This window comes from Molothrus aeneus, chromosome 6 (assembly GCF_037042795.1).
Source record: "Molothrus aeneus isolate 106 chromosome 6, BPBGC_Maene_1.0, whole genome shotgun sequence".
Lineage (NCBI taxonomy): Eukaryota > Metazoa > Chordata > Aves > Passeriformes > Icteridae > Molothrus > Molothrus aeneus.
The window spans coordinates 57,544,208-57,566,130 of NC_089651.1; the positions used below are offsets into that span (position 1 = coordinate 57,544,208).

At 35.8% G+C, this 21,923-nt stretch overlaps 1 protein-coding gene across 1 annotated transcript in view; it reads left to right on the forward strand.

The window, feature by feature from the left end:
* C6H14orf39 (chromosome 6 C14orf39 homolog) overlaps positions 1–21,615 on the forward strand; it is a 34,513-nt gene extending 12,898 nt beyond the window's left edge. The window contains exons 5-18 of the mRNA XM_066552931.1: positions 3,399–3,488; positions 6,857–7,044; positions 7,506–7,548; positions 8,068–8,188; positions 9,339–9,433; positions 14,305–14,444; positions 14,918–14,997; positions 17,072–17,160; positions 17,254–17,318; positions 18,410–18,477; positions 18,798–18,937; positions 19,455–19,590; positions 20,731–20,788; positions 21,413–21,615. Of these exons, the coding sequence (XP_066409028.1) occupies positions 3,399–3,488; positions 6,857–7,044; positions 7,506–7,548; positions 8,068–8,188; positions 9,339–9,433; positions 14,305–14,444; positions 14,918–14,997; positions 17,072–17,160; positions 17,254–17,318; positions 18,410–18,477; positions 18,798–18,937; positions 19,455–19,590; positions 20,731–20,788; positions 21,413–21,615 (1,516 nt within the window). The remainder of the gene's footprint in view (positions 1–3,398; positions 3,489–6,856; positions 7,045–7,505; positions 7,549–8,067; positions 8,189–9,338; positions 9,434–14,304; positions 14,445–14,917; positions 14,998–17,071; positions 17,161–17,253; positions 17,319–18,409; positions 18,478–18,797; positions 18,938–19,454; positions 19,591–20,730; positions 20,789–21,412) is intronic.
* The last annotated feature ends 308 nt before the right edge of the window (positions 21,616–21,923 follow it).

Here is a 21,923-nt window from a genome sequence, read left to right on the forward strand (position 1 = left end):
TATAGAAAAGCAGGCTACATTTAATTTTGGGTTGATTTTTTATTTAAATCCCCAGTTCTCAGAAGATCACAGGTACTATCTTTGCAGCATGCTAAAGTATTAATGCAGTAAGGTAATAGAAGCATAATTTTTCTACACTTGGATGCACCTGAGTTTTGTCAAATTTGACCAATATTAAGAATGCTGTTTAAAAAAAAGTCTTCCTAAAATTGAACATCTTTCTATTCTTTCTTCATAATATGTTTCAAGTGACTTTTTGTTCTATACATATTTTTACACAAGATGTGCCATAACTGGCTCTCCACACACGTGTGTGTTTCTGCTGGCAGATTCCAGTATCAGTTTTGCTCCAGACTGCAAATTGGGGCACAATCTTTTGGTGCATGCAATGGACTGCCATTCACAGTTTTCCTTACATAAATGTTTGTATCAGATAATTAGTTCAAGTTTTAAATGCTGATCACTTTTGGATCTTAGTAATCAGAAGCTTTTCAAGACACAGTTTAGCTGCAAGGAATTTCATCTTCCTGACACATAATTTTTAAAAATTAAAACCTCAGATGTTTGCAAGGATAGCTGAAAAGGCAAATCTATATTTGATAGTACAGAGAATTTTTCCAAACTGATAAAATCCACCAGAGTTTTCCATTTCTCCACAATCTGACTAGTTCCTCAAAAGCTGTAGTGAGGATTTTTTGGGCAAATTATGTTTTGTTTTCTTGCAATTCTATACCTAAAGGCAAGTACTTCAATAAAAATATTTATGACATACATTTGAAATTTTTTTTTTGCAATTTGAATGGAGAGTGTGGGTGTTTCTGAGAATAAAGAAGGAAGTAAAGGTGGCATTGGGGTCCTTTCTAGGTTTATTTTGAACTTTCAGAAAGAAAAAGCAAGAATGGAATCATTAGTGAATAAAGTGGGTGTAGTGACTGGCTTATTTGAATGAATTGCCATTCAATACTGATTTGTAGCTTTACCATTAAATGAGTTGGGAAAAGATCTGACCTTGGTAAAAAAAAATCTATTTTTCCATCACATTAAGTTCTTGCCTCCAATGTAGTATAAAATGAACACAAGTTTAAGAAACTATCCCCACTGCTTCCCTTGATATCTTTTTTGAGGCTGCAAAATCTGTTTGCAAATGACAAACTGTTAAGTGATGCAAATGAAGGAGTAAAAAATTAAGGGTAGAACTAAGGATCTGATCTAAATTTTAATCATTGAATTCAATGGGTTTTGGCTCAAGTCCTACAAAGAATAATTAATGGCATTAGTGTAAAGAGACTGAAAATGAGAAGTGACTCATGAATGAATACATGTATTCATAGAAGGACAATGCTTGCAGAAGAGTAGAGACTTTGTGTCTTAAATTATTGGAAATGTCATTTAACGACAGACTGAAAACTGCAATAAACAAGCCCTGGCTATAAGATCAGACAATTAGAGCACTTACACAGTAGAATCACCCCAAACTTCTAAAATTTATTCTAGTTGACACTCCATCTATACTGGACATGATTCTAATGTTAGTTTTGTAAATTCAGATACTGTTTTGGAGTCACAATCACCCTCACAGTTGACTAATTGCCAGTGATAGAGCTCAACAGAGCTCTCAGAGAAGCAACGTTTTGTCTGGGTTACAAGACATTCTGAGTATATCAAAGCAGTTTTGAAGATTCTGAACAAAATACAAGGTTCTTATATTCAGCAAGTCTAGAGAAAGTATGATTTATGGGATAGATGTATTGGGATAGTACTGTGTTTTCTGAAGAAATCCATATTGGTCTATGTAAAAAAGACCTGCAGGCAGAAAATGACCCAAATGAAACATATTTTTAGACAAGTGATGGCATTTTGCTAATATTTGGCTTCTTGAAGGATTCAAACTAGAAATGTTGATCCCAGAGTGGTAAGAGGTAGTGAAATGCTGCTGATGGAACCTATTCCAATTTTATTATTTCTCTTACAATTTTTAAATTTGGATGAAAGGATCGTGGGATTTAATGGAAATAGAAGATAATTTAAAAAAAGTCACATGAACTCAGAATGTTGTTAGTTAGGAGAATTGTTGTCTTGTGCCAAGACAAACTGCAGGATCATTTTATTGCTTTCAGAGTAGTGCGGTTAAAGATCTTTTCTATACCCTGGCTGATGAAAGGAAGGACAAATAAATGTGAAGGCTACCAAGGACATCCATGAGGCAGTGATGCATTTTGCAAACAAGTAAATGAGCTGCTTGAATCCTGCATGCCTGGCTGTGTTCACAAACCACTGTTCTTATACCACATGTTTTTTCATGTCCACAGAATAGATGTGAATGAAAAACTCACAGCATGGCTTGTGCTCTGACTAATAAAATCTCTATGAATTTTACATCTCAGTTTGTTTATTTTTTCTCCTCCATAGAAAGTAATGGAATTTTCTGAGTAAAAGAACAAAATAGTGTGTGGTGTCCAAGGACATTTTTATATAAGTATGTTGGTTTCTGCTTTTGAAAAAATCTGACCCTTTTGAAATTCAGCTTTCTGTTGAATTTGCAGGACATATAGTGAAGTAACATTCTGTAGTTCCACTTTTAATCACCAGTGGTGATTAAAAGACACCAGTGATGTCCAACAATTTGTGCCAGGAGTGCTGGATGGTTCATGCTTCTTATACCATTTTTTCCCTCCAACAAGATTCTTTCTTTTCAAAAACTTTTTAATATGCCTCTCCTAAAGATGACATCAGAATTTCACTTGAATCAGAAGATCTATCTGCCTGTTTTTCTGGTATTCCCATAGCCAAGGCAGAGCTATCTCTAATGCCTGGATGTTGAGAAAGTCCTGCTCTTTCAATAGTCCTTAGAATTCAGTGAAGCTGCTCTGCTCTCAGTACCATCCACAGCCTCCTGCTGCAGGAAAATCACTTTGATGCCTTCTGAGCAGGACTTGCTTGGCAAATGGGGAAATTCTGAGTGCATTTGGGTGTGAGACAGGTGCTGGTGATACTGGTGACAATGAAGTTGTGGGTGTCTCCAACAAGAAGATTCAACATATCTAAAGGATTTATTAATGGTGATGTGTTGAGGACCTAAAATGTGCATTTAGATGCCTCATTACTTATCATTAGCTCAAAAAATTTGTGAGGTTCATTCCATTGATTTATTAAAAAATGCTTTGTAATGTTTCTTAATTCTAAATATATTTATTTTTTATTTTCTTCTTGAATTTGCAGGTTTAAAATATGACCAAAATAAATGTATGCCTGCAAAAGATTTCATTTATATTTAACTTTCAAAAAATTAATAAATCATTTGCAAGCTAGCTAAAGTAATTAGGTGTTTTCTTTTCTAAATGTTTTTTACTAAGAAAGACCACTAATATGCTTTTATTTTTTGCTTAATTTGTCCACAGCTGGAGGCCCACCTATGCAATTCTTCAAAAGCATGGAGAATATTTGATAAATGAAATGAAAGCTTTAGAGGAAGACACAGAAATTGAGAGGTATGTATGATCACATAAGATGAGGTTTTCAGCAATAGTACTGACTAAACTGATCAGCAAAACTAGTGCTGTCTGCAAGAAAAAATTGTTGCAAACTTTTCAGTTTATAGTCACTTATAAGTGACTGAATAATTGAAAGAATTTTTGTTTACATTACTATGAGATCATGTTATTTTTTAATTGCTAAAGTTGCTTCCCATTGTAATGCCTATTATAATTTTTCAGAAAATTGTATGTTTGCCTACTGTATCAAGAAAAGCCCAATACATAAAAATAATGTTTTCAGGTAACAGTTAGAAACATTTAGATAATTTTATGCTTTTCCTTATTTTTGAATATGAATTGCATAGCATTATCAGAATATACAAATCAAGTTTTTGTATACTGTTTTATATTCTTCAAAATAACCACAAAACATGCAAACTCACTCTTAGGTCCTGAAAAATGAGTAAGTAGCTCAGAAAATCCTGGTCTAAAACCATTTTAGGACTAGTTGTGGGGAAGCTTCTAGTCAGCATTAATTGCAAATTCAATTCTGTTCAGTGAGTGGCATCTCAGCTCTTTCATCTTCATTAATTAGACTCAGAATTTAAAAGAAATTATTAATTGTGTAATGTAGCTGCCTACAGTCAATGAAATAAAGAACAGACCCTGAAGATTCTCACGGAAATGTTCCAAATGTGCTGTGCCAAGGTAACCCTCCAAAGTTCTACTGAACAAAGTAAAACTGATCTCCAGTTTGGGGGGGCTGCTCACCTGCACTGCTCTGCCTGTCAGGGGGTGGAGGCTGCTGCCCTGTGGTGCAGAAGTCATGGCAGACCCCTCCAGATACCTAAATACCAGTTAAGAGTTGAAAATTTAGGCAATTTAAAACATTGCCTTGGAGTTTTTTGTAATCATTCTTTTTGCCAGTTGTCCAAGACAGCAGAAACAGCATGCCTGAGAGCCTTTAATTAACTCACTTAGTAGCTTATCTTTCTTCTTCCTGTTCAGAGCTCTAAATTTGGTGAAAAATAAGGCTAAATTGGCTTTCTATGAGTATATGATTAAGCCTTTTTGGCCTTCACTAATTTGAGCTGACAAGCCAAAGAAGCATTACTTTTAAATTGCTTCTTTGGATAACTAGTTTCAGTTCCAACATGAAAGTGTTTGATCTGTTTTCCTGAGCTTAATTGTAAGACATCATGAGAACAAATCACAAAATAAATTTAATTCATGCATTTTTCAAAACTGTGCCCCAAATATAGTCTATCTGCACCAAAGCATTTGATGCTATGTTCAAGTCAGCGAGATGTGAATTCAGTAAATTCTAAATATTTAAATTAGGAAGGAAAATAAGTGTCTTTAGAACTCTATGAGCTGAATGTTCTTTTTAATCTGACTTTTGGGGGCACTGAGGACATGCTGCTTTATATGGAAAGATGTGTTTTAAAGATGGGCAGATCAGTTCATGTTTAATTAGGCACTTATAATGGAAGTTTATAAAATGTTCCACATTTTTTTTGTTGTTATTGGTTTCAAAAACATATAAGAATGCATTTATGAACTGGAAGTTAATCCTGAAAATAAGCGATATGAAGAAGGAAAAAGTAATAAATTGCTATCCACATAATGTTCAGGGGCTTGTGAGTGCTGCCTTTTCCCTGTTGTAATTAGATTAAAACTTTTTCTGATTAATGTGAACAGTGGTGAATTCTAAATAGTCTGTGCTATCTGCATGAACTGCAGGATGTAAATTACTTGGAGAAAATATTAAAAATAGTGATGATTACTCAAGACTACTAAACAATACATGGCCACAAATATTATCTGTGAAAAATAGATTTTGGGAAAAGAAGATAAAGTTTTAGGATTATATTCATAAGCTTGAAATGTACCTGTTACAACAAATTACTTATTTATATTATTTATATCTATTTGTAACGCATCCTAAGTTTATTAGTAAATTTATTTTTGATCAGTTATAGCTGTAACATCTATTTAATTAAATAGAACTGAATATTTTTAATCTTTCACACCTGAGAAATTTTGTACAGTATACAGAAATATTAAGTAAATAAAAAAACTTAGATTCCTGAGACCACCTATGTAGAAAAGCACATAGATTAGTGTCATTTTCTGTGTGAAATATTTGGGAAATATCAATTTCTAGGTTTGATTCACAGTGTTGACCTGCAGCTTCTCTCCTCTAAATTTTAACAGTCAGTTTAACAGGAACTCTTGCCTGGAGTGTAGTTTGATTTGAAAATTAGAATCTGACTGTGTTTTGCCTTGTGAATTTGTTTTCCTTTTGTAAGAGCAGAAGATTCTAGTATTGAATTTAGACATAAGTTTTTCTCTCTGCCATTGCCTGGCACAGCCAGTGGGCAGCCAGGACTCTCAAATGCTGCCTTTCAGTCATGCTGCAATTAAATGATAAATAGCAGTTGGAGATAAAATGTGTTCCTTAAAGGGAAGTCCCATTGCTCTGCAAGTGGTGAGAGCTGTTCCTTAATATAGGGGCAGGTTAAGAGGTAGATTTCTGGCTTTAATTGCTTTTATGCACCCTAGTTCTTTCCATAAAGGAATTTCTTGCTAATCCTTAGGTGTACTAATAATTTTATTTTTTTTAAATTTGCCTCTCCATTGTTCACATGAGTTTTTCCTGCATTAATTGATGTAACCTACTTCAGAATTCATAGCTATGTGGTCACATGGTGTCAGTGAAGTTACATTTAGTGTAACATGAATTTACAGGGCAGCCCCACAAGAAGTTGAGTGTTCTGGCTCTTTGCCACTTAAACATTTAAGTGTTTGCTTAACCTTAAGTATGAATAGTCCTGTTGTTTCAGTGTGACTGATGTGTGTGCTTAAGGCTTCCCCAAGTCAGACAGAGATTACTCAGCATCTCCTTGGAGGCAGCTCTCAGTCCAGTGGTGCACCAGGCTGCTCTAAATATGGGAGGTTTGGCCAAATTCTTTCCCTCTGTAACTTTGATCCAGCTCCACCAAAACTGATGGAATTGTGCCAACATGCACCAGCAGAGACTTTGGCCTGCAGTGAGTTTAATGATAATTACACAGGCAAAAACACATTTGTCATCTGCCAGGCTGCCTTTGAACATGGTATGGTCTACATTCCCCTCAGAACAGGGAGCTTTGGCTAGTTTTTACATCATGACTATTCTTTGTTACATACAACATAGCCTTCCCTGAATATAGCTGGAAAAGGAAAAAAGAAAGCCAAACATTGCCATATTACATATAATCTGACTTTTCTTCCTATGACAGCAGCAAATTACCTGAGCTGATGCCAGAATTTATAGTTTTTTTTCCTTATAAACAATGGTTTCCTGTGAAAAAAAAATTAAATTACATGTATTTTTATAGGAAAATCTATGAGGATTCCTTAACCCAGTGTAGGATGAATTTGGAGGAACACCACAAAAAATATAGAGAAACTGCTCTGGCCCAGAAGTATTACCAAATAAAGGAAGAAGTTGAAGAAATTCAAAAGGGAGTTTTGAAACGCCTTGAAAAATACAAATGGAAAGAAGATGCTTGCTTGGATATTATGGGTACTGCTATTGTCAATGCTCTTGCAATAAAGCCTTTTGGCAATGCACTGCACATTAAAGGTGCCATACAGAAAACCTCTGATTTTCCAAAGTTTCCTTTAAGCTAATAAAATAGATTTTCTTTGTCACACCATTTCTAGGAAAAAAAACCTGTAGCAAATAAGAATTTAGAATATACATACTGATACTGCTTCCTCAAACCCATAAATGTAATGGGGAGAGATTTGTTATTGAACTTGGGGTAAAAAAGTTCTAAGATTTCTTTAGATCAAGCCTCTCAAAATTATAAATTTAATGTTCATCACATTTTAGTGCTGTTTTAATGCCACTACTGTTATACTGCAATCTTTGTTATCTGTACTAAGCCAGGATAAATGCTCCTGATCTATTAATTTATCTTGTATTGTTTAAGAAAATTGATTTGTTAGTTAATGACCTGAAGGTAAATTTTATTTTTGCAGAGGCTGTTCCTTTTACATCCATAAATGATTGGGCTGAACGTATGTATCCTTGACTTCTGGTGTTTGTTCAGTTGTCAGGAAAGAAGTTTTATATTTACCTTTCACAACTTTCTATTAGAAAAGATAGTAATTATTTATATATTTATAAATATATAGTTATATATTTATAAATATACATTTATATATTTATATATTTATATATCTATATATTTATATATTTATATATTTATGTTTAGAGTGGCAGAATTGGCATTTCTCTGTGAGAAAACTGGAGGTCAAAGTCAGTTATTCAGTTTCAATTTATGGAAGCATTTTGGGTAAAGAATAGAAAATTTCATTTAATAACATATCCATCAAAATGCTTCATTTAGGAGAAGCTTAATAGATGTTAGAGTTGAAGATTTGCCAAGGAAATGCAGATTTATTAGGGCTTCCTGCACCTCTACCGTTTGTGTTATGGCATAGAGAGGTCAGGGATCTGGTGGCATCCCTACTTGAGAAAATATATTGTTGTAAAATATATTCCATATATTGTTGAAAAATATATTCCATGACTTGGAAGTGCCTCTATGAGGAAAAAAACACAGGAAACCTTGCAGCTTGCTGAAGCTGCTGCACAGGAAACCATCAAACTGGAAAAAGAAGCTGAAGAATTGCAAATGAAAATTGACTGCTTAGAAAAGGTAACTGTATCCTAATTTTATTTTATATAAATATGTGTTATATATGTGGTCATACATAGCACTGTTACATTTTCTGAAACATCAAAAAAGTAGTGACTTTCAATCTCACAGACAACAGGATGATCCCAGCCTTATAATTACATTTCTATAGCATCACATGTGTTTTCTTAGAGAAGAGGGGGCCATGGATGTGAAGGTTTTTACAGTTTCCTTTCTGCTGACCTCAGTTTGTGCCACAGTTTCTGCTAAGGCACCGTGTCACGATGACTTTGGTGTCAGCTCAGGAGAAGACATTTGAAAATAGATCAGGGCCACTCCTCAGTGAGCCCCAGGGTTTGAGTGTGTAGCTGTCACCCAGTGTGGGAAAGCTGCACACTCTTTTTCCTACTGGGTTTTTAAGGGTTTTTGTTTAACTAAATATTTTTTACAGTAAGAATGATGGAAATTCTTTCTCTCCTTATTTTTTTCCTCAAAATATATGTGTGGTTATGTAACACCCAGCAGTAGAACTGGCTGATTGACTAGGAGAAATGCTGATTCCAAAGGGAGAATCTTCAAAATAATCAAAGGGATTTTATCAGTACAGATTTTGGACCTACTCCTCTGTAAAAGGTCTCTCCTAAGCCTGAGTAGCCCAATCTTGTAAAGGTTTAGTAACTTTTTATGGGAATTGCATCTGGGTGCTTTTACCCATCTGTGTGGAGCAGATGATCAAGGACTCCATTCACTGCCTTGTGCTGATAGCAGCACGTTTTGCACAGGTGGGTTTTCTGTTTATATTCTGTCATCCTGTTTGACACTCCTGGTTCCAGACTGAGGTTCCCAATGTGGTTTGTGCTGTGTAAACAGAGAGAAGGGATGTGGTGAATTTGTTTATAGCTATGAAGGAGACCATGTAAAGAGCTCCAGGTTCTGACATTTACACCCATGCTCCAAAACTTCTCTGTTTATTCCAGTTGTTACAGTTGACCCAACAAAAAAAAAAATATTGCCTCTTTTTAACCTTGTTCTCCTCGTTTCTTCAGAACCTTTTGGCTACAGAAACTACTACTGAGCATTGATTCATCAAGTTTAGAAAACTTTTGCAGCATGTAGCTAAAATACTTCAAATTTTGTCAATTTTTTTGCCATTTGTTGTTTATCTTTTAAGAGCTTCAAAGAGACTAAAGAAGATAAAAATAATTCCAAAAAGATTGAAGGAAAAAATCAGAAAATTCTTGAGAAGCCAGAACTGTTTAAAGAAAGGTACACTTCAAAATATTTTTTCCCCTTGCTTTTATCCAGAATACTATGTCAGAATTTACACAAAGACTGCTACAAAACACAGATTGTTGTTCAATAAGGACTGACAAGCTTCTCTAATCCTGGTCATGTGATTTAATTATGTAATTTTAAAAGTTTTATGTTTCTGGAGGTTAAGATAGTGACAACTTTTGATTATTGGAAGCTCAATGTATCTGGAAACGTGCTATAAAAATATTTTGTAGAAGCATTTTCTCCTCAGCTACCGCTGAGAGATCTGTGTGAGTAGTTCTGAATGCAACTGCAGTGACTGTGCAGTCAGAGATAAAATAACATTAACTCTACTAAATATATGTATTTGGAAAAGGAGTCAGGGTTCCACATGTCAGTTGTCTTCACCTCTGAACTACTTAAGAAATTTAACTCTTAATTTAGCTCTTAAAAACAAGCATGAGTGAAAGTTTCATAGACAGGATTAATGGCTTAGTAAATTAGTCAGTGATCATTTACAGCTGGGACTCACTTTAATTTGAGCTCAATTACAATGACTGAAAATCACCATGAGGACCATCTTGCACTTCTCTGGAGTCCTTGGGAATGTTAAAACATCTCCTGTTGAGCTGGCACTTTTAGACCAAAATCCATTTTAAAGGAAAAATATGTCTGAAAGACTTTGTCTAAGTAATTTTGTATTATGCTGTGCTTGAAAAAGAATCCTTTTGGGCTTTAAATAGGCAATTAGTGGAACACATCTATAAAAAAGTGTAGTTTTAGTAATATTTTTTCCACAAGGAAAGTCTTTCAAGTCTTTAGTATCTTCTTACAGACCTGTGAATCATTGAGATGATCATTTCTGTGTGGTGTAGCCTTTGCACCCATTTTACCTTCTCATGTAAGAATTTTGTAATTGGCAAGAACAGAAACATGGTAAAGTAAGAAATCCCCCTGGTTTCAAGAAAAAGTAAAAAAAAAAAAAAGGAAAACACTCTGTTTGAATTTTCAAAGAAACCCATGTGTGTTAAGTCTGCAGAACAAAAAACACCAGTTAAAGTGCTGCTGTAAGAGGCAGAGATCCATGCTCTGGGTGTGGAGGGGTAAGAATCCCTCAGTGAGGCTCCTCATGGTAAAGAATCCATAGGGTGCACTGCCAGACCTGCCATTTGTACATTTATTTTCCTGTCATGGAGTATGCTTGTACCTTCACCTGAAGTTGTGTATGTTCCACAACATAAAGACTTGTAGAAAATGGCATAAAATTGGCTTCTTAGTATTTTTATCTTACGTTGGTGTACTAAAAAAAGTCTTCACTAGAAAGCGTGGAAGTGACTGCTCAAGTAACTGTTGGTGTTAAAAACGGGTGTAACATGAAGCTGTAAAAAAAAAAACCAAAAAAGAATGTCACAGACACATTTTATGAAAAATCCTTTCCCTAGGATTTCTTCTCCTGAGAAGCTGAGAGGCCTCAGGAACAAAATGTAACCAATGGTTATCTGCTACTGTGGAATGCAACAGGTGCATCTGGGATTGGTCTCATGTGGTTGTTTCTAATTAATGGCCAATCACAGTCCAGCTGGCTCAGACTCTCTCTCTGACACACAAGCCTTTGTTATTCATTCCTTCCTTTTCTATTCTTAGCCAGCCTTCTGATGAAATCCTTTCTTCTGTTCTTTTAGTATAGTTTTAATATAATATATATCATAAAATAATAAATCAAGCCTTCTGAAACATAGAGTCAGATCCCAATCTCTTCCCTCATCCTAAGACCCCTGTGAACACTGTCACAAAAGAACTCTGAAGAAAAAAACCCAGACAGAAACTGTGTATAGAGAAAATGAGCCATAGGGAATAAAACCTTTGCAGACTCAAAGCAATGTACAAAAATAAACAGCAGAATGTGGGTGCCAAAGGCAGGAGTTTCTTTCAAGCTGTCCTGCAGCCACTACAAAGTTACTACTGAGCAAAAAGATATTTGTGAAGAAAGGAGATATCTTCATCTTCTGCCACAAAAGAAGAAGAAATAAAAAGGAATTGTGCTGTGAATCTCCATGAAGTGGTCCAGACCAGCGTGAAACCAGCAGCAGCAAGGGAAAGAACTAAAGAGAGCAATGAAAGCACTGGGCAGAACAGATTGTACAGATTGATACCCATGAAAACCTTTAGAAGGCTTCAAGACAAGAAGCCAACTTGCAAGCCCATTAATAGGGGCTGATACACATGTTCTGCCCTGGGCAGCAGGATGACAGGGGGAACAGTTCCTTTAAAAACCTGGAACACTGTTGTTTGAATCACTTAGGTCTGGCCAGGTGCTGGTTAGGAGTGTAAAACACAGACTCCTCTGCTCTTACCAGCTCTTGTCACTGATTCACAGCTCAGCAGTTACACTGACAAGCACCAGAGTTTAATTTCCAAAGCAAGAGCTCTCATCAATCAACAAACAGGACTCAGTTCTTTTTGAAGTTCTGGTCTTGATTTCTCAATTAGATATTCCATTTATTACTTAGAAAGGCTGGTAGTTGAACTGTGCTATGGCAGATACAGTATTCAATCTCTCTGCTTTTGTAAAATGGTTGGGAGACATTTAATTCCATGACTCTGTAATTCTTTATTTCTTTTTCTTTCCATTTTGGTCGTGTATTAACTCCATCTCTTACTTTCCAAGTGAGAGCTTTTGGCTACATCTTCACTTAAAGGAGATTCCATGGTGGATTATTGCAGTTCTTGCAGCATCTTTGCATCAGAAGTGATTGACTTCTACTGAGCAAGGAAAAAACCAGCTAATAGAAATCTTAGAAAAGTACTTATGAAGTTGTTTTTGGGTTTCTAATGTAAACATAGATGAAGAGCCAACTCAAAAGAATGCTCCTGATGAGAATACTGAATGTGGTTTCAGTAACTGTAAATACCACAGAAGCAGGTGTGATTCTTCATATGTATAATGAGATACACTTGATTCCTGTAGTGGAAATTAATATTAATCCTTGGGTTTCTTTATGCTACAAATAAGAAAATACTACTAAGGAAATGGCAATTCTTTTTTGGCTTAAGAATATCTATTTTTCTCTTTGCACTTTAAAAAACACGTGCAGTATGGATCAAGATAAAGAGTTTTTATCTACTCAGAAGTGTAATAATAATGAAGTAGAAAAAGAAGAAAAGTTATTATTCTTGTTGCTGCAATTTGGATTGTTTTGAGCTTCATGATGCAGTTTTGTTTTTCTTCTGGTTGTATTAATTAGTGTCAGAAGATGTGCATGGTTTATATTTTATTAGTGCTTATGCAGAGGGAAGAGAGCAGGTGTAGTGCATTTGCATACAGTTTAACTGCAGGCTCTTTTGGAAGGCTTTGATACTTAAAGAATGAATATCTTAAGAACTTCTGAGTTCAGTTTGTAGCTCTGCCTTTGAAATGTTATTCTGTAGAGATATGCACTGTAAGAGGATTTTTTATTTAATGGAGAGTAAGTCTTTAGAGCTATAGAGTTGTCTGCTAGGCTTTACAGAAGCACAAGGAAACTGACTCCAGGAATTTTTAAAAACAGAGTTTGACACCCTAAGTTCTGGAAAAAAACCCAAACCAACCAAAAAAAAAGGACCCCCAGCCACAACCCCCCATTATTAATGTCAATTTAACTGATGGCCTCAGCCACAGTAGCCTTGCTCAACTGATATTTGAATGATGATTGTGGTAAAATGAGCCATTTGGAACAAAGTGAAACAGAACTCAGCCAGAGTTCTGTGTTTTGCTCTGATTTCTCCATGCTTTTGACTCCCTGCATCTGAATTTACAGATAGACCAGCCACACAGGTCGTGTTTTCTGTAGCATTCATTCTTGACACAGGTTTATCTAGAGCTAATGTAACTGAAAGATTTACTTTGGATTTTAGTTTTTTAGGTGGTAGATGTTTTGTGCAGTTTGTTCAGTCTCAGTCCAGCACAGCACCAGGTATGAATGTGATTGCAAGAGAAAATAGTCCTTTCATCAGAGATGCTTGGCTGAGGTGCTTTCAGGGTTTTATGAGAGCACAGTTCACACAGCTCACATCTATGTATATGAGTTTAATGCATTAGGTCCTTATATTTAGCCAGGTTTCTCAGTTGTATTTTTAAATTAGTGTTGCTAATTTTACTCCACACTATTTTATAAAGCGTATCCTACATTTTATCTTATTTTTGTTTATGGAGAATTTCAAGAAGAACAAAAAGACTGACTCAGTTCTTCATTTGTTCTGAACAGCATTGTTCAGTCAACTACAAACCAGATGTTGTAGCTAGAAGCACAGAGGCACTAAGCGGGAATGCCAGAGAGAAAATAAAATAGAACTCATTATTCTAAAAAATAGTAAATGTTCCTGTGCCAAACAGCCACTTTACTCTTCATTGTTCTGCTAACCTTTGTCTTTCTGCACTGTAAAGGGCTATTTACCCTACACAGATAATTACCCCACAAGTGAAAACACTTGCTGCAGTTTTCTCTTTTGTGTATGTGTAGTGTGAGTATTCCAGACAATCTCAGAGAGAGAAAAAGTGGTTTTAAATGTGAAAATGTGATTTCAGAACTATAATAATGAGGTACTTTGATTAAAGTGCAAAACTCCACAATATTAATTCTTTTCTTTGATACTGACAAAATTTAAGCCAACAATGTTCTTATGATTGGCTTATTACTCCTTTATGGCCTCTTTTTCAGAGATATTTTCTCTCTGATATTATTTAAAGAAAACCTCATTTTTGTAAACTACTGGTGCTGAAGTGGTAGAACTTCCTTGACAACATCCAATGCCCTTGAACATTTCACTTATTTGAAGCAGCTGTATTTTATGATTTCTTTTCTTTTGCAATGAGTAATTTTTCTTTGTAATTTAAATTTGCTTAGGGTGTTTGAAGAGCGTGAACACCCATGTTTGCCAAAGGGGAAACATCAGCTGTATAAAACATTGCATGTCCCGTGCATTCCTCGGAAATTTGTCCAGTCTGTACAGAGTTTTAGATTCTCAAAGCAAAGACCAGAAACAGGTGCAGTGTGTTTAATGACTTCAGTGAGCATTTTGGGTTATTTTTGTGCAAAAGTATGAGTAAGTGATGATAACAAACCTAGTGAGCTGCTCAACTATTTATAGTTGAAGCCAGGCTTTCAGTGGAAGTTGGGTGCTTACCTTTATTTATGTTCTGGAAATCTTGTGTGTCTGATTTCTCCTTTGTCTGTGCAATGAGTAAAATAACACAACAGGTACACCCAATGTGTGGTGTCAGAAACATCTGAAAAGAATTTAATCTCAAATCTAAAATACCTTTAACACTGTTTGCATTAGTACAGTAAATATTAAACAGCTGTCATTTGTTTGGTACTTTCATACTTTGTGATAAGTTTCTTTTTGCTCTCTATTAAAAGGAAAATGCATAAAGTTTATTCCCGAGTTCTGTTTAACAATGCCATACTTTGGATACTTAATCTTATTGACAATATTATGTAATATTTGTAAATTTAGGGAAAGAAGAAAAAGAGAAATCAGTGGAACTTTCAGTGGCCACCAGCAGTTCCTCCAACCTTGAAGAAAATTTATCACAGGTGTGTTGCACTCCCACTGGTAAAAATATGAACTTACATAATCTGTTTTATGTGGTTGTTTAAATTTAAAACACTTCAAATATACCTCATGGTATTATATCTTACATAAAACCTGTTAGCACTGTAAATTACTAATCATGGTAATCTGCAATTGCTTGGTAATGACAGCAAAAATCTTTATTTTCATTCTGAAACTATCTGTGTTCTTACAAAGTGCATTCAAATGCCAAATCGAGGTGGACCATCTTACCAACTCGTTCTGTATAACAGTTTTTAGCATTGAAAATAACCTCTGTAGATTCTGTATGTAGGAAATATTTGGAACTTCAAAGGAGGATCAAAACCTTTTGTTACTGATGAATCATGAGCCATCTACCCCATAATGAAGGGTTTCATAAAGGACTGAGTGTACAGGACAGCCCACAGGTAACAGCTCCATTCTGAGGTTTGACCAGAAACAGAAATCTGGGCTGAGAGGAATAAAACCATGTGCCACAGTCCTTGGTGCACTGCAGGAGCCCACAAGTCCATTTTCTATCTCTCACACATAAGAATATAGTTACTATGACCTTTTTGAAATGGTGCAATGAATTGCAGCTTTATGATTCAAGCACAATAAACTAATCCAGAAGAAAGCTGGAGGTACAACTTGCAAAGTTGTGAAAACTACCAATAGTCTCATGGAGTGCAAGACCATTCATAGGAGCAATAGATTGTTAAAATATTAAATGGAGAAATCAGAGGAGGTAAGGCCATAAGGGGTAGAAGAGTTTGTAACTGTGTTTGCTGTGCAGAAGCTTGGGGAAGTTTCTATCTCTAAACCATCTTTCTAAGGGACATCTCACTGGATAAATTTAAAATCAAAATTTAATGAACAACAAAAAATCAGGTAAAAAAAGTTAGCATAACCAGTTATGAATTTCAAGGGAACTGAAGAATGAGATGAGTAATCACTAAATGGTTTAGAATGAAGTCTATGTGGAAGACAAAGCCTTCATAACACAAACCAAGTGGAAGGACAGTGACAGGATTGAGTGGGGCAAGACCAGAAGAAATTTCAAGCAATTCTGATTTGTGACTGGCTTAGGGAGTTGGAGATGATGAGGATGATGGAAGGGCTGTTGCCAGGGTAATCTAGAGATGAGGCTAGGAGTCTGGGACCTAGAATTGCACTTAGACAATTGTAGGAAGCAGTAAGTCAAGGTTAAGAGAACTTTAAGAAAGGGTGATGGCAACAAGGAAAAGAAGATGGAATTTGAGGAAAAATAAAAAGATTGGAAGAAAGAGGGTTGCTATGCTTCAGAAAAGGTGTGCTATACACTACAGGAGTTGAAAGGCAGGCAGATTCTGCAGAACCAGCTCTTTTGTCCCCTACCCTGAATAGAAATCAGTTGATACATTTTGTTAATTAAAAAGAAACAAGAACTAGACAATCCCTGTAAAATAATGTGTTATTTGATGCTGAGGCATAGATTCCTCACCCTGCCCTTAAGGCACAAATACATGCTACATAGAAGAGTGATGGCTTCTGCTCTGATGAAATTCTGTGAGGTTGGGAGTATTTCCATATTTTCTGCAGTTTTTCAATCCCACATGAGACCTGTGCTAGCTGCCACTGATGTGGATGCTCAGTTGGCCTCCAGAGGCAGAGCCAGGCCTGGCCCTAGCCCTTTCTGTTTAAAAGAAACCCTTTCTGCTTAAAAGAAGGGATTTCCACTGTCTAAGGAGAAATCAGAGTGATTTCTGGCTCCAGCCCTGTGTTCTCGAGCACAAGCAACCAGGCTGCTGCAGCAGCAGCAAACTGCATGAAGTTTGTAAATGGCACAGCACTACTGGTGTTACAGAAAAATTAATTAATCACATCTAGTTAGTAGAGCTGTGACTAAGTATTAGAAAATTACAGAATACAGGGTATCATGCTATCAAAATGTAGGTAAAACAAAGTTTTTACATTTTCTGATCCTTAATTTCTGGTTGAAAGAAGGGATTTCCACAGTCTAAGGAGAAATCAGAGTGATACTGTTGAAGTGACAATTTCACTTGCTGCCTCATGTGAGTTTTTTCTGTTTTTTAGACAATGGTTATTGGCACTGCAGGGACTAATCGCCCACAAATTGCCCGAGTTCCATCAACAGTAAGCCTAAAAAAACAAGTGAAATTCAGGTAACTTTTCTTTAACAAAATAGCTTTCATTCTTGAGGCTGGGGTTTATGAAAATAATTCACATTTAGGCAAACATTAAACTTTGTCTTTTAGACTGTCAGATCTTCCAAAGCCGTTGACTCCCTATCAACAGTTTGAGAGTGGAAATGCAGTAATGGGTAAAGTACTACTATAATTTTTTTTATAAGGTTGAACCATATAGTTATAAACTAGGAAATTCTAGGCACCAAATTTTAACTCTGGCATTGAGAGGGCCACCATTTGCATTTCTTTCCACCTTGATTGTTTAGCTCAAAATTTGAGTAGAGCAGACAGGCAGAGTCCTAATTTAAATAGAGACTTAACTGCTCAGTAATGTGGGATTTAGTCTGTACTGACCATTGTGAGGGAAAGGATCTGTCCAACAGCTCTTCACACCTGAGTCTCAAATTATTTGGGTAAAATGAAATCCAGTCTTAACATCTAGCCAGAAGGCATGAGAAAATGCAAAGAACATAAATATAATAAACCCAGTAATTTAGGCATCTTGAAGAATCAGATCAAGATTATTAAAGATGAAAACTAACTGGAGAAAAACATGCAGAATGCTTACAGAAAAAAGCCAGGGTAGTTACAAATACACCTGTAGTTTTTGAAATCACAAGGAACTGAGCTTCAGTTTAAATATTTATTTTTCTAATTGAACTTCTAATTTAGATGCATGTAAGAGATTATAGCCTAGATTTTTTTACAAAGAGAATACAGGACCTTAACCCACAGTGCTTGAGACATAGCACAGTCTGAAGCTTAGAGCAGAAACTCTGATAGCAGAAAGTCTGAGAATGTTTCTTCTCATTTCTCCTCCTGACTCTTGCCCAGTTCTTTAAACTACACTTCATCACTGTCACATGGATGTGCTTTTTATATTGTTCCCACCTGTTTCTATTGACTATTAGCCCTCTCAGAGGGTAATAGCTGGAGTAGACAAGCACAGCACTCTCAGGAACAATGGGCAGGTTTGAAGAACACACCAAACCACAAGCAGCAGCCTGAGTAATGCTTTGACAGCAACGAGTGGCAGAACAAGAGGTAATTGTTATGGACAGAGCCACAAAATGAGTTGTTGAGAAAACCACAGTCAGAACACTTCCTTACCAATAGCAATGCCAAGCTAGTGAACTTTTCTCTAGGATTCTTTCCCACAATGTCATTTTTCTGTGTTTGTTTAAAATGCTGTTATAATCCAGGCAGTGCTGTCTTTTTTGTGCAGCAAGCCAGGAGGCCAAACATGTTGATGAAGCAGCAGATGAGCACATGGACTGTTCGTATGTACCTCAAGTAAGAAAAGCATTTCTTATGCCATAAGTAAGAAGTTTATTTAGAATAGTCAAATTATTTTGACATACTTGATTCAGTTGGCAAGAGGCAAGTCTCAGAGATTGGTAAAGTGTCAATTGGTGCATAACACTTTCATTAATGTGAGCTGATGAAATTTTTTGGAAAAAAGTCAGCATTTAAAACTCACTTCTTGCACAGAACTATAAAATAAAGAGCCTCAGTGCTGGCTCCACTGAGAAAATATTTACAGTTAAAAGGAATAATGATATTTTGGGAAATGTTGTATGTTATAAACATCATTGTATATTTCTTTTTAATAGGATGTGCACACAGGTTTTAAGCCAATTGAAGATAATCCTGACATAGAAGAAGAAAGTGCAGAACCTTTCTTAAGAGCACCTAAAACACCTGACTGGAAGGGGAAAAAACCACACTTCTTAAAAACACCTCTATTTGACTCGTATGATTTCAACTTTTATTTTAATTCTGAGCAAAAACTTGTACTCACACTTATTATATAAGCATTTCTGCTGTTTTTGAAAGACACTAGTAAAATAATTTTCTGGAAATCTCTTCTGAAAATATTTAGAATTTTTTCCTAAGCTATGCTTGATATTTATTACGTTTTCTTCCTACAGTATCATTTCCAGTTGAAGCTGTTTTGAAAGATCAGTATTTTGCTTAGAAATATATGATACACATTGTGTTTTTCTGCAGTAATATTTGTCACTCTGATTTCTATCTTTAACAGGCTTTTTGGTTTTTTTGTTAAGAGGGCATGGAGTTGGTAAGAACACCACCTCCCTTTACTTTAAAGAATTGTGCTACCTGTTCTGTGATGCAAAAAGCAATTATTGATGGAAGCTATGGGGATGTAAAATAGTGAAAAAACAGGAAAAGGAAAAAGTAGAAGGAAAAAAGCCATCTACAGCACTTAAAGAGCTATTAATACAGTTTCTACATTTCTGTATTTACAGCATTCAAAGTTTAGGTTGTGAAGAAGGAACACCAAAATCTCCTGCTTTCTTTTCTCACCTGAACTTCTCCCAGAAGTCACCTGGCTTTAATTTATTTGATTCTTCTCTGTTTGGAGCACAAAATTCATCTGATGAGGTAAAAAAATGATTAATTGTGAACATTACATTTCCACAAAGCAAAATATGTGAACAAAACAGCATTGACACTGAATAAGATTTTTCAGACTGGCTATCTTTGCAGCAAGCATTTTTTTAATGTCTAGGTTATGAATCTCTCTCATCATGCACAAATATACAGTGACTCAATTCACCAAAATGCTTCTGGTCCAGTGTTACAGTGCAAAATTCAAGTCCTCTAGCAGAATTCACAACTCACATGTTTCTCCTGTGTGGTTTTGTCTTGATGAAGCGAAGAACAGTGAGAAGGGAAGAAAGGACAGTCTATTAGAGTTACTGAACAGCAAATATGGATTAGCTATACTCAAATACAGGAGCTAGGCAGGCAACTAAATGGAGCAGGGAATGGAATCCAGGTCTTCCATTTTCTTTGCAGTGCTGTAGAGTAATTTTTCCTCTCCTGGGCTATTAGGTAGACAACTGGGGATCCAGGATAGATGCATAGGACAGGGCTTAGCATGACCTGTGTGTAGGAGAGAGCACACTGGTGTGTGGTTTGTGAACTGTTTAGGAATGAGGTGGGTTTTAAGTCACCCAGTGCTGTCAGAACCCACATTATGTTGTGCCTGCTCAGCAGCAGAAACCAAGAATTTACCAGCTGTGGCAGATCTGGGATTCTTTAGAGTTACATGGGAGTTTTGAAGAACTTCAGTATCTATTTTAAATCTAAGAACTCTTTTTAAGATTGACAAGTGGTTATCCTGCTACTCTTTCTGGCAATATGAGGCCCTGTTCAGTAGGAAGTATTTGTGTTGTTGCTTGGAGATTTTATAAAATGTCACAATTTGAATAGTTTTGAATACTTTTGGTTTAAAAACTCACCATTAAGTCAGGTCAGCTTTTAGACTGTTATCAGTCTGGTTTTTTCCTAGAAGAATGGAGGAAGAGTGTTTGCAGCTGCATGCAAATATCATAAAACCCATCTGATCAAAGAACTTACCTTGCAACTTTAGGGACTGATAAATACCTTTAAATCCAGATTTTGTAAAGCTGCTAACATTCACTGAGAGTGTTTTTCTCACTAAAAGCAAACATATCAGCATTAAATTTTACTTTTGCCTTTCTCATTTGTTAAATAAAAAATCTGTTTACATTTCAGACAGAGGAAAATTATTCTCTGGGAAACCTGAACTCTCTGTCCTCACATGAAGATATTAGTAAGTCTGAAGCTCAGATGTACTTGTGTATATCAGCTCTCTTCTGCTTGTGCTCCCATGACTGACAGGCTCATGATCCAGCTTAACAGAGCTCCTTTGGTTGTCTGAAAGGATGTTCAGCTGTGATAGTGTAGCTCTGTGGTTTTTTGTGCTCATTTGTGTTTTAACTAAACCTTTAGCTTAAATCTTCCCTTGCATGTTGGGCTCCAAATGCCTGATGTACCATGGAAAAGAAGAGGTATGAGAAAGAAAGAAATAGGGATAGTGTTAGGTGTGTTTGAAGCAAAATGAGAGGACTTGCAAGGGAGAGGATAAAGTCCAAGTATTTCAATGAGTCATCACAGTTTTCTCTAAATAAACACTTTTGCAGATTCTATCAGTTGCAAAATGTATCATGCAGAAGTGTTTTGTTGTTCTAAACCTTCGAGTGCTCCACACTTTATCCAATTTGAATTCTAATAACAACCCCCTGGAAATATCATCTCTGGTGCAGCAATAAACACACAACTGTAGGGTGATTCTCAGTGGGATATTTGGCACAATATGTTAATAAAGAAACATGTGCTGAATGCAGTATTGGCTCAGATTTAATCTAATAACAGATATTATATGTATTCCATATAGGTAGCTTCTTTGGGAAACCAGAAAATGAGGATGCATTTACCTTTCCCTTCCCCTCGGAATCAACTTCTCATGCATTTGGAGATGGAAAAGACGATGTTGGTTTTTCATTTGCATTTGGACAGGATCAGAGATCACCACAGTCTCCTCCTCTGAAAGGTTTTCATTCTTCCACACAAAATACAAAGCCATTTACATTCTTTTGAATACCTTTGACTTCCTTTAAATTATTTTCCTACTTAGCCTTGACAAATGTTTCCAGTTTCTTGAGATAAAGTACAAAGCATTTCTTCTCCTTCCATTTCTTGTAAGAATACATAATTGCAATTGCTGCAATGTGTGTTCATCAACCACACATTTTGAGATTTCCTTACTTATCTTTGAAATGTGTTTGTTCATGAACTGTTATTATATGCTCTTACTAAATTGGCACCCACAAACAGAAATATCATTTTAGGGTAGATATTTTTGTTTAAGTCAATGTCAGTGTTAAGTCAATGTCTCTGAGAGCATT